Consider the following 13926-nt stretch of genomic DNA (forward strand, 5'->3'; position numbering starts at 1 on the left):
CACACACACACACACACACACACACACACACACACACACACACACACACATATACACCTGCTTTTATTCCGCTTTGCAGCTTCTATTTTAGTTTTCATGGACTAATCACAGGATTTACGTAGGATCTGTCAAAGACCTAATATAAAGAGTGTTAATGTTTAGTCCTCATGTGAAACCTAACAGTAGGTCTCAACAGTTTATCGAGTATAATCCCAAGGTGTGCTCACTTCAGAAGATTAGGGACAGTTCTAAACAATTTGATGTAATTTGATCTTTTTATTTTCATTTAAATTGCATGGCCAAAGAGTAGGTGACTTTTACATTCACAAAGAGTATTATTTTGGTTATTTATACCAATCATTGAGTGCTCCCCCACCAAGATATCTATGTCCTAATCCTTCCCAAAGATGTCCACGTCCTAACCCTTCAAAGATGGTCCATGTCCTAATCCTAGGTATCTGAAAGTATGTTACTTTGGATGAAGTTTGCATATGTGATCAAGTTAAGGATTTTGAAATGGGAAGATTATCTTGGATTGTCCAGGTGGGTCCAATGTAATCACAAGGGTCCCTGTAAGAGGCAAGAGTTTCAGAGCTAAAAAAAGATATTGGACAATACTGTGCTGCTGGTGGTGAAGATGGAAGATGGGGCCATGAGCTAAGTAATGCAGGCAGCCCCTAGAAGTTAGAAAAGGCAAGGAAACAGATTCTCCCCTAAAACTTCTAGAAAGAACCAACCTTGCTGACACCTTGATTTTAGTCCACAAAAACTGATTTTGAGCTTCTTGCTTCTAGAACCATAAGATAAAAAATTTGTGTTGTTTTAAGCTGTCAAATTTGTGATGATTTGCAGTCTGAGGAAATTAACAGCAGCTGTAGGAAACTAATTCAACCCCAAAATATTTATGGGAATTTCTTTGTGATTGCTTTATTAGTAAAAAAAATAATCATTACATTGTTCACTGCAGTCACTAATAGTTAATTCAAAACCATTTTAAATCAAGGATACATGAACATTATTATCCTAACACTTGTTCATTCATTGTTGTATACACAGACACGTGTGTCTGTGTGTTCTGTGTTATATATATAAAGAAGGGTGTTTGATTGTAATTGTTATCTGCATGTGGTCTGTTGTAGGAAGCCTCTAAGATGGTACCCCATTGATCCTGCTTCCTGGTATTCATGCTCTTGTGTAATACCCTTTCCTAGAGTGTGGGCTGGACCTAGTGACTCCCTTCAAATGAATAGAATGCAGTAAAAGTGACGGGGTATCACTTCTAGGGTTAGGTTATAAAAGGACAATGACTTTCATCTTAGGTGTTCACTCTTGAGCTCTTACTCATTCTCTCTGAGAGAAGCCAACTGCTGTGTTGTAAGCTGTCCTATGGAGGTGCTCACATGGCAAGGAACTGATGGAAATGGAAATCTCTGGCCAAAGCTATAGCTATGATGAACTGAGGTTATAGGTCCAATAGTTATCAAGAAACCTGCCATGTGAGTGATCTCAGAAGCATATTTTCTCCTAGTCAAGCCTCCAAATGAGGTCACAGCTCCAGTGGACAGTTCGGTTGTAACCTTATGAGAGATCTTGAGCTAAAGCATCCACGTAAGCTGTGCCTGCATTACTAACCCATAGAACTAAAAGATAACAGATGTTGTTATTTTAAGTTACTGTGTTGTGGGGTAATTTTTCAAATAGCAGTAGATAATAAATAGGTGGCCTTCCATGACCTCACACCCTAATATAACTCAAATGTGAAGTATAGACTGTTCCCACATACGTTTCATTGTATTTTTTTAATTCCAAGGAGAAATAGATATGACTAGGTTTATTCTTAGTTATTGCTCTAGAGCAGTGGCATGAACTTTATTTCAATAATATTATCATTTCTTAATAATATGGCAAGTAATAGATTCAGCTCACAAAGAGAATCCCATCTTACAAATAGTTGACTTTATACATAGGAGATCTCAGTTATAAAGCATTTCACAGTCTATGGAGGAAAGCAGATATCTATACAGCTAACTTGCCTCTATATTCCAAACAGAATTATGAAGAGTTCTCTGGGAAGGTAGAGTAAGAAGTGATTTAAGTTTTCTGATCCTAGGGCTCAATAAAAGCTTCATAGGAGGAAGGGGGAAGGGAAAAGAGAAGACATAACATAGCACAGGCAAGGCTATGGATCCTTAAGTTAGCAAGTCTACACTGCTTCCATCAAGGCCTGTCTGATCATGTGACTTCCTTCCATGTCACCATATTACCTATAGGATAATGAGCTGAGGATAAAAGGTATAAAACCCTTTATGACCTTTCTCCTTCCTTCCTTCTACGGCAGGACTGTCTTGAAACTCAAGCAACAGCAACTCTTGTCAGCCCTGTGTTTGGCTGGACCTCCTCTGGTCTTTCTCCAGACAATTCTTCATAGCATATGTTGTCTGTGGGCCCAAGGATTGGTGCCCACCCTGGAGCTGCGCCTCCTTCTTTTAGACCATGAGTGAGGTACTCAGGGCTCCATAATTTCCCTCGAAATTGACCTTGAGCCTGCTTCCAGGGTATCCCTGGGCCTCCTCAATATTGTCTGCCCTTCCAAGAGTAGGCTCTTTGTCAATGTGCTTTCCTGTTGGCATGAGGGATGACCACTGTTCCAGTGAGCATGGATGGAAGTTGATCACACAGGCTGGAGTGTCCCAATTCATGTGTGTGAGAATCCCCTCACATTAAGGGAAGGAACTAAGGGTGGAGAGAGAGGTGGGACTGACCAAAGTATGGCGGCTGTCTCCCACACACCACCAGGCTCTGATGTGAAACCTCAAGAAATACAAGAAGTCTAGATTTCATTCTGGCCTTCATGTTGTTAAAACTATCTATTTGTAAACCTAGGAGGCTAGCATATTCTATTTAACATTGGGTTATCTTGACTTACACATTTTAAATATTTAGACATATGGTATGCAGACTTCTTTTATATTTTTACTCTGGGTCCTGCAAATGTAAGTGTCAAGTCTTTTCTCCAAGATTATTTCCCCCTGTTTTTCACTCATTCCGCGTGCTCCAGACATATCTAGTGCCTTACAGATTTCTCAGCCTTCTATGTTACTTGATGCTTTTGCATGTATTACCTCCTCTCCCAAGAATACCCTTTTCAACTTTTTTATCTAAGAACCTGACACATATTCTTGAAGACCCAGAACGAAAGTTATTTCCAACCTCCCCTGGTCACAGTGAACCATTTACCGATTGGTGCTCCCTTTGTTCCTTTTAGTGTTTGTTCATTTTTGTTCCTTTTAGTGGATGAGCTAGAGAATGCCAGGCAATATGAGAGGAGAGCTTCAATCTTACCTCAGGAGTGAAGGCATTTGGACCTTTTTCTACAGCCTCAAGTTCTGCTAAAATATAGGCAAAATTCTTCTTCTTTTTTTAATTTTGATTTTTTTGTTCTTCATGGATTTTTTTTGCATCAGTTTGTATTTTTATTTACTTATTTATTTTTTGGCCATGCCGTGTGGCATGCAGGATCTTAGTACCTAGACCAGGGATTGAACCTGTGCCCCCTGCAATGGAAGCACAGAGTCTTAACCACTGGACCACCAGGGAAGTGTGCAAAATTCTTCCTATGCATGCCAGCACTCCTTTTCATGTTGACTGTCCTTTCTCCTCCAGGAGCACCTTTGTCTACTTTTTTGCATTAGTCTTCACTTAGAATTTGGGCCTCCCCATCCGTGTATAGTAAAAACCCCTGTGATCATCTAGAAAGTTATAGATACTCTAGGCTAACACATATTGAGCATTATATACATGAAAGACTGGTTTTGAGGATTGCCCCAGTTCTTCTGAGAAGACTGTAATCTTCACTTACCTTGCTGTATAGCTGTCTGAACTATTTTGTGTTATTTCTAAAGGATAGTACTTCGGGAGAAATAGATTTAGATATTTTTAATCAAGCCTGACCTTTCAGTGCAGCAAATGAGGTGTGTGAAATTTCATAGTTTCTAATCCAAGGGTTTTATAATATCTTGGACTATTGACTGGATATCTGAAATGTGAGTGAGAGAGGGAGAAAGAATAAGAGAGAAGGAAAAGAGACTGGGGCCTGGGAAGAAGGAATGAAGGAGGCAGGAAGAGCAGGAAGAATGAGATGGGAGGAGAAAGTCTGGTCCATAATGTTTTTCCATTCCTTTATTCAACACATATTTATTACCAGTTCGGGGCCAGGAATGATGTTAGTCCTGGGCAAACACTAATGATTTAAATAATAAAAATAATAGCTAAACTTGTATAGTACTTACTATGGGTCAAGCCCTAGAATAAATGCTTTAAAATATGATATTATTTTATCTTCATAACAACCCTATGAAATAAATATTGTTATGTTTCCCATTTTACAAATGAGGAAACTGAGGAATAAACAGGTTAAGTACATACAATCATAGAGCTACTGAGTGACAGAGCTGGGATTTGATCCCAAGTCGCCCTGCTCTGGAGCCCTTGCTTTTAACTACAACCTTGTACTGAGCCTTCTTGAGGGTCTATAGTCCATGGGCACTGGAAGTGCGGTAAAGGACAGGGACAATGAATAGACGTGTTGGGATGAAGCGCATAAGAAGATAAGGAAGCCGACAGGAAAGACTTCTCTCCCAGGGTTCCAGAGTTAGCAAAGGATTCCAGAGAAGGTGAGGTTTATGCCTGCTGATAGTGGAGGTCAGCCACATGAGGGGAGGAAGAAGGAAGCTCAAGGGAAGGTGAGCTCCATTGGTAAAGGGAAACATTTTGCATTTACTTTATACAAAATAAATAGTATTTGCAATTTACTTTATACAAAATAAATAGTATTTGCAACTGATACATCATTCTATATTATTGCACAGAGACGCATCCCTCCATATTTTATGAGCTGCTAAAACCTATCATATGGAAGGACTTACAAAACCACTGATAAAGCTCGGATTTTAATTATACTTGTGCTGTAACGAAAGATAATATGGAGTTATTTCTCTGCACCAAGCATGAACCTTGTAATAGTGTCCCAAGTTTTTAAAATAATTGAAGCAGTGTCTCTGAAATGCAGCCTGATTTTGAGAAGCATACATTAAGACACAAATCTGTACCTGGAAAGGCATCCTGTTATTGGTTTTAAGACCTTTCCTTTCTGACACAATGAAGAATGTTTATTAAGCAGAAACTCACTGGATCTGGAAGTGAGTAAAGTGACTGAAGGAAAATATGCCCCAGGCTTCTTTTCATAGAAATGAATAATCCTTTAAAAGATGTTCTCTTTTTATTGTTCCTGAATGCTTTACCTCCCCTCCCTCCCCTTCAGAGTCCACCTGTTTGTGTAATATGACTGTGCTCTGGTATCACCTCCTCCACAAAGCTGTCTTCATCCCTCCTGCCCTAGTTGATCCTGTGACCTTCCTCCATGCTTGTACCCGTACCCTCACTGTAGCTTTAGTATCATCAGTGCACCTGCCTCATGTACTTATAATTCTTAGTACCTCTGTTTGTCTTTCACTGGACTGTGAGCCCCTGGAGAGTAGGGACTTTATTATATTCATTCTAATGGAGTGCATGACATATTGTACTTATTAAAAGTCTGAATCATCTAACACTACTAAAATATTATCAAGTGGGGAATAATGCTCTTTCGATCAGAAAACGGAAATGCGTGGCTCCCTAGAAATACAAAGATTGTCCTCAGTGTTCACAAATTGTTCCTTTTTTTTTTTAACCATTTCATTGTCAAGATTGACCTCAAACAGAAGATCAGCGGAATGTAGCTATAAGCACCACCTAAGTTATCTGGAGCAGAAATTGAGAAAATCAGGCAGGAAAACAAAGCTCAAACAAAATTTTAATACATTTAATTCATTTCAAGAAATGAAAAGAATAGGAAAGGGAAGAAAGCAGATTCTTTTGGATAAACAACAACTTGGATTATACTCATTTCATTTCAGTATCATGACGAACTTGGGATGTTACCAGTTTTACAGTGTAGCTACTAAGGCACAGCTGAGTTGTAACTCAGAGTAATACTAACAAGAGAGAACCACTTTAAGAGTATGGAATTTGTAGTCACACTTGTTTGTTATGTGTGTGCTCAGGATCGGGGTCACAGAATATATAGGTTTGTATTCTGCTTCCTTCATATCATATTTTGTTGGGAGCAATCCCCAGTTCTCTTAATATCCCTTGAAAATATACTTTTATGACTGCCTGTATTCCATTCAATTATCAATCCATTCATTCATCAACCACTCATTGAATATTACTGTGTGCCAAGCAGTGGACTGTACCCCAGGGATACACAAGGCAAGAGATAAAGTTCCTGTTCTCATGTAACTATTTCAAAGATGTAATTTGTGTGGCCACTGCTGTTGGTTGGCGAACTCAGCTTTCATTTACACCTCCTCCTCTCTGCTTCCAGGGATTGAGGCCGGAAAAGAAGTACTTGGCTTTCTCACTTGTCTTCCAGTTAGGGAAGGCATGTAACCTATGTAAGGCCTATAGGATTTAAGGAGAAGTCTCTTCCTGGATTTCTGGGAAGGTTTTGCTTTTTTGATAAAAAGGACTGATATGTTGAGATTTTTGACCACTATCCCCTTCTTTCTACCTTGAAAGGTGATATCTGAGCTATGCCTGACGTCTTTCAACTATGAGAATGCAGGCAACATTCTAAGGATGGTTAGATCAGAAATACAGAAAAATCCAAGTGGCGTTGTTGAGCACCAAAAGCAGTGTGAGCCACTACTTACCATAGACTTATTAAGTGAGGAAAATTAACTCATATTATCAAGTCTGCATTATCAAGTCAGATTTTCTGTGATTTGCAGCTACATAGAGTCCTATTTTTACCTATTATTCAGCCAACCTGCTGTTTCGGTGTCTTTAGATTATTTTACACTTTTTCCAGTTTTCAAATTATGCTATAATAAATAATATCATATGCAAAATATTGAACCCATTTCTAATTATTCTGATAAGATTAACTTCTTGATGTATAATTTTTGAGTATAAGGGTATGACATTGGATGCATTTTGGCCATATTTACATCTTGAAGGTTTAAAACATTTTATAATGCCAAATATCTGATAGCATCCAATTCAAATGACTGGTATTTCTTAACTGTACATTTTCAACTCATTGTATCTTTTCAATGATAGTAAAGGTATATTTGAGTGCATAAAATAACCCCATCAGCTTTCTATGAGAGAGCAGGATTAAGAGAGAAATAGTAGAACACTAATGCCCAGGAGCCTTTTTAAAAAAGAGAATGTTTCCTTGTGTATACACTGTAGGTGAAAAGAGAACCCAATCTTTATTTCTAAGATGCAGAAACAGAAAGAACTGCAGTGTCAGGAGACACTTGTTCTCATCTAACTTGTGTTTTCTTCATTATTCTGAAATATCTGGGTAATTTTTAACCCAGAAAATGTGTTGAGGATTTGTGTAAATTCCAGGGAAATTCCAGTCAGTAGGTATGATATTGTTTATTAAAATAAACAAACAAAAAACCTGCAAGTACTCAGAAAAGAAATGCCCATAAAAGTAACTGTGCTCGTCTGTTATCGTCTCTATCCCTTTTACTAAAAAAAAAGTGGTTATCTACTAAGTTAAGCAAAACTCAGAAAACTTCACATCTTCACATGTAGATGTGCTCTGCAGTTTGCAAACTCCTTCACATAAAATGTGTAAATCCTGCCAGCAGGTTGCTATGGTTATTCTTTCTTAAATGTACTGTTACCTTGTTTTGAGCTATGAGCATATATTGAACTAGTCATTATGCTCAGCTCTCCTACATAGAAGGCAAAAAACCTTTTCTTCTGGAATTGTTTTCTTGAACGCTAAACATGACCTAATTAGAAGTATAGGTAATCTTCACGGAGCTTAAAAATAATCTCTCTCCAATCAATGACAGAAGACTATGCTAAGGGAATAAATACTTCTCCCTCTTCAATGCATTTCTATTCTAGTATAGAGTTCTTTTATGCCAGTAAATGCCCCACTTTTCCCCTCTTAACCAGAAAGGAATATTTTCATTTTATGTCTTCCTTACACTGGTGTACACTCAGCTACTACTTGAGTAGAAAACCTGGACGACCAGCTTGCATGTAACTTTGCAAAAAAAGGACAGAAGGAGCTGAGCAGTGTCTATGCTGGTGACTCACTGAAGTCCAGTCAAGTGTAAAATCAAGTTAGAAGCAGCCCAGCCCAGATACTGAAATGTGCCAGAAGGTAAGATTTCTAGAAAGTGTGTTTTCTTAATGATTATGAAGCTTTAATCCTTTCTCAAAATATCATCATTTGCCCTTCATAGTTAACTATGACTCTGGATTTATGTTGCTTTCTCTGGAGACAGTGATTTTGAAAATACTGTTGGGGTAAAGAGGCGTCTAATAGGGTTTATTGTTTGCTGTCTCTAAGCTTACCTCTTTACCTTTTAGTTTACATAACAGCTCTTCTCCTCAAAAAACCTGTTCCCTTTCTGGGTGCCAAAATCCATATTTATCTTTCTACTGCTAATTCCAACAGTCAAGGGATCTAAAGCATAGCTTGTTCTATCCATATTTATAGAGTTTTTTTTGATACACTAAAGGTAGTGCTCCACTTAATCTCACCAAAAATTAATTTTATGATGGGACATCCTGCTGTTACTTTAGTGTCACTGAATTTTAGTAGTCATTGGCTAAATTACAGAGTATGGCTCATGCAGAATCCGATTTGCCTTTAGGAAAGATACAAACCGGACACTGATGAAACTGTTCAAGAAACTCTAGGTGATGTCTGTGAAATCCTGATTTTATCTTTAATCTCAAAGACTGTACATGAATGCCCATATCAGAGGATTTCAGTTCAAAGCAATCTTGATAAAGCAACCAAAAGATTTTCTGAAGAAAATATTTTTCTCCTACTTTGTCAGTTCATTTTCCTCCCTTGGGTCTCTATCATAATTTAAGATAGCAACCTATGGTGTTAGCTTTAAAGATTGTATGAAATCTTGAATATCTTTGGATGGTTTCTGTCATTTCATTTGCTGTATTTTATACACCCAATAGCTGGAAAGGTATTGAAAAGATTATCCGCCTTAGATCATCAAACTTATAGCCAGTAAAAAAGAAACACCACCATCATTTTTTTCTGTAGCCATCTCAGAGATTTTCAGTAATGCTAATTTAGTTAGTTGAAGAGATTGTAGCATCATTTCTAATTTCAAGTATGCTGAGCCCCTTCCCCCCACACACAAAAAAAGTTGAATATTGAGAGAAAATATATTTTACTGGTATTTAAAAATATTTCTTAAATTTTTTTCTTTTTAGGAGTATTCTAAAAATACTTCTTTATAAGGTCAGTGATAGTCTGTTCATATGATTCCTTGTTGTAAACTTAATGTACAGTGTAAGCATTGCAGCCTGATGTGCTAAACTGGATTCACTAATGAGGGATGAACCTCTAAGAATTCTGTTAGCTTTGATATTGATTGATTGATTCATTTCTTTATTCATTCAGTGAATGATTTATTGAGTTCCTTCTGGGTATCAAGCTGTGGCCTGGCAATGCAATAGTAGGCAAAAATAGACATGTTCCCCCCTGTACTCTTGGAGCTTGCTGTGAAGTAGGGGAGAGAGGCATTAGTCAGACTTATCATACATTACAGCTGTGATAAAAGCAACAGAAGTACATGATATTATGTGATAGCATAATGGAAGATTTCACCTAGTCAGGGAGGTCAAGGAGGCCTTTGGTGAGGGCCATGCTTGAACTGATGTGTGGAGGAGAAGCAGGAGTTAAAGAGGGGAAGGGAACAAGTTAAGTAGGGGAAGAGTTAAGTAGGGGAAGAGGACAAAGTGTCTGTGGTAGAAGGGAGCCCTGCAAGTCTGAGGGGCTGAAGGAAGACAGGGCTGGCTGGAGTGTAGAATGGAACGTAGCTCACTGTGAGGCTGGAATGGGTAGGGAAGAGCCATCAAGCAGGGTCCTCAAGTGTTTTATCTTTATCTTAAGAGCAATGGGAATTCATTAAAGGATTTTAAAATAGGTGATTCAGAGAGCAGGGTAGGACACATTATAATATGATAAAAATTCTTATTCTAAAAAGACTGCTCAGGTGGAAAGAAATGTGAGTGTGGAAAGAAATGGAGAATGGGGAGTGTATACCCACCATGTGGTTAGGGCTTTCTAGGACTTTACAAATGACCAAAGGGCAGTAAAAGGAAGACTGGGTTACTTAATTGGGTTTCCAAAAATTGAGCATGATTGTTTGTAATTCCAAATCCCATTACAATGAATTATGGATACAAGTTTATTATGATGATAACTATTAGCGTTGTAAGCTAATCCATACAGCCAAGTCTCCCCTTATGGAAGTCTTCCTAAATAAGCTCTCTGGTTTTGTTTTTGTTTGTTTGCTTGCTTGCCTACTTGTTTTTTTTTTGGCGGTACGTGGGCCTCTCACTGCTGTAGCCTCTCCTGTTGCGGAGCACAGGCTCCAGACACGCAGGCTCAGCAGCCATGGCTCACGGGCCCAGCCGCTCCGCAGCATGTGGGATCTTCCCAGACCGGGGCACGAACCCGTGTCCCCTGCATCGGCAGGCGGACTCTCAACCACTGCGCCACCAGGGAAGCCCTACTTGTTTTAATTATTTTTTTTCTACGTCCACATTTTTAAGAAGTCAAGATATAAAAATAAAAACAAAGATTCCTTCTTAGCCCTCCCTCTTTGTACACACACACACACACACACACGCAATGAATAAATGTATACATGCAGGCAGCCTGTATATAATTTTATATAAATTGTATTAGAAGTATAATTTTACAAACTGCTTTTCAAACTCAATTTTTAAGCAAGATATTTCCTTGTCAATGAGACATATAGAAGCTCCACTTTGATAGTAACCTATTGTAGGGAGTGACCAGAATTTAAAAATTTTCCTTCTGATGAACATGTGTGCTACTTCCAATTTTTCCTATTATGCAAGACTGAATGAGTATCCTAGGAAATAAATCTTTTTATCTTTGATTATCTTCTTAGGATAAATTTCCAGATGAAATTACTGGATCAGTTGGTATAAACATTTAAAATTTCAATATGTTTATGAATTCTCTGCCCTCCAAAAAGTTTGAAACAATTTAATCTTTATCAGTTTTGGAAATAATGTCCATTTTACTATGTCTTTGTCAAGGCTGGATAGATGCATTTTTATTCAGATTATTATTTTTTGCCTTTCTGCTAGGTTACAGATGATACATTTTACAGTTTTCATTGACTATTTTGAAATTAATGTTATTTTTCTCAACAGCTCTGTATCACATTTTGGTGTATTAATTTCATTTTTAGGAATTCTTTTGATATCATTAAATATCCTTAAAATATTTTAGTGCTTAATATAACATATCCTTTTCTTTTTAGACTTTGGAGTCATCTCTTTTAGTTCAGGGATAGTATCTGGTGGAACCAGGTAAAATTAACATTATAAAGACACATTTTCCTTGATGCCATTATGCAAAGCCCTATTTTTCTAAAGACTAAATGGTTCACAGATATTTTTCCTAATTTTAAAAAAATTAATAGACTCTATTTTTTAGAACAGTTATAGGTTTACAGAAAAAATGTATAGAAAATACAGAGTTCCCATATACCCACAACCCTTCTTGCAGTTTCCCCTGTTATTAATATCTTGCATGAGTGTGGTACATTTGTCACAGTTGATGAGCCGATATTGATGCATTATTATTAACTACAGTCCATAAATCATATTGTGTTATACTTTCTATGGATTTGGGAAAATGTATGATGTCATGTATCTATATTAAATGTGCATGTGGAATAGTTTTACTGCCCTAAACATCCCTGTGCTCCACTTGTTCGTCTCTCCTCCCTTCCCTCACTTCTTTGCCTGAACCCCTGGAAGCTATTGACATTTTTACTGTCTTTATAGTTTTGTCTTTTCCAGAATGTCATATAGTTGGAATCATATAGTATGCAGCCTTTGCAGATTGGGTTCTTCCACTTAGCAGTGTGTATTTAAGGTTACTCCATGTCTTTCAGTGGAGTGATAGCTTACTTTTTCTTATTGCTGAATACTATTCCAAATCAGAGTTTGTTTACCTATTATTATAGCTACTTCCATAATTTTTGGAAATTATGAACAAAGTTGCTGTAAACATTCATGTGCATGCTTTTGTGTGGACACATTTTCAACACATGTGGGTAAAGCATAATTGCTGGATCATATGGTAAGACTATGATTAGCTTTGTAAGATGCTGTTAGACTGTCTTCCAGAATGGCTGTACCATTTTGTTTTCTCACAACCAATAAATGAGAGTTCCTGTTGCTCTACATCCTCACTAGCATTTGTAGTTGTCAGTGTTTTCTAATTTTGCCATTCTAATAGATGTATAGTAGTATCACATTGTTTTAATTTGTAATTTCCTATGATATATGTTGAGCAAATTTTCATTTGCTTATTTGCCATCTGCACATCTTTTTTAATGTGGTGTCTTCAAAATTTTTACCATTTTTTAATTGGGTTGTTTGTTTCTTATTGTTGAATTTTCAGAGTTCTTTGTATATTTTAGATACAAGTCTTTTATCCAATGTATGTTTTGCAAATATTTTCTATGGCTTATCTTTTCATTCTCTCATCAGTGTCTTTCACAGAGCAGACATTTTTAATTTTAATAAAGTCAAGTTTATCAATTTTTCTTTCATCATTAGTGTTTTTATTTTTGTATCTAAAAAGTCATCTCCAAAACCAAGGTCATCTAAATTTTCCCCTATGTTATTTTCTAGGAATTTCATAGTTTTGTGTTTTACTTTTAGATCTATGATCCATTTTGAGCTGATTTTTGTGAAAGGTGTAAGGACTGGGTTTATATTCACTTTTTTTGGTGTAGATGTCCAGTTGTTCAAGCACCACAGATGTCTTTTTGTCCATGCTTGGAACCCTGAAACATCCCTGTGTTATTGATACTAAGATATAAATGTGGCTATAGATTTATAGATCTGAATATTTGCTACTTCTGAATGGTCTGCTTGAAAGCCCTTTAAGTGACTTCTACTTATTCTAAGACTCCTTAAGATGAATTCACTGGCAGAAACACTTCCATAATGTCCCATTTTAATAGAACTGGTATGTTGTTTAGTAACACACAAAGGACTATTCAAAAGTTGGTGCAAAATTATACGTGTTGCCTAGAGGAGAAATTATGTTTTCTAACATCTCCCCTCTCTGCCCTGGTCCTTCTTACTGCTTCTCATCTTACTTAAGTCTGTAACCTTTGTCTTTGTTGTTTGGCAGTGAACTTCATTCACTGATGCCAGAGGCAGAGAGTTTTCAGTAGATGCCCAAGCTCCTGATCCACACTCCTGGAGACTGGCTCTAGTCTCAATATTAAAATGTGCAGGAATATATCAAAGACACATTTTTTTAAATGACCCTCTTTAACCTCCGAATAAGTAACTTGGAAATATTTCTTTTAGTTCCTAAGCTTTGATATGACCTACAATGGAATAAAAAGATGTCAAAGTTTCAGTTCCTTTTATGTTTCTCTTTTAATAGTTCTGTGATTTGATACCATGGTGACAGGCATCAAGGAAATACTTAGAATTAATGATGCTTTCAGTTGATTTGAAAAAAGAATGTATTTTTAATTCCTCTAGCTTCTTGATTAAATTACCATCTTGCATACAAGCTCATTCCTGAAGTAAATGAATTGAAAATATCGATTTCAAGAATTATTTTATTCCATATAACACCATGCTTATTTTTGTCTAGTTCTACCAGATTATTTTAACCCAAATTATAGAAACAAAAAAAGTAAGCAGATGGTTTAAATATTATAAATACATCTTATAACACTTTGGTATTTAGAGAATTATGCTTGGAATTGATGAGCTATTTCTTAGTATTTAAATATCTGCTATTTC

At 36.9% G+C, this 13926-nt stretch overlaps 1 protein-coding gene across 2 annotated transcripts in view; it reads left to right on the forward strand.

Annotated features, from left to right (window-relative positions):
- KCTD8 (potassium channel tetramerization domain containing 8) overlaps positions 1-13926 on the forward strand; it is a 255935-nt gene that overhangs the window by 73517 nt on the left and 168492 nt on the right. Inside the window, exon 5 of one of the 2 annotated variants that reach the window (XM_029234536.1) lies at positions 12151-12167. The exons of the other annotated variant lie outside the window; for it this stretch is intronic. Within the exon in view, the coding sequence (XP_029090369.1) occupies positions 12151-12167 (17 nt within the window). The remainder of the gene's footprint in view (positions 1-12150; positions 12168-13926) is intronic. 2 annotated transcript variants of the gene reach the window in all.

The sequence above is a fragment of the Monodon monoceros genome, unplaced genomic scaffold, assembly GCF_005190385.1.
Source record: "Monodon monoceros isolate NGI ecotype Baffin Bay Population unplaced genomic scaffold, NGI_Narwhal_1 Super_Scaffold_20, whole genome shotgun sequence".
Lineage (NCBI taxonomy): Eukaryota > Metazoa > Chordata > Mammalia > Artiodactyla > Monodontidae > Monodon > Monodon monoceros.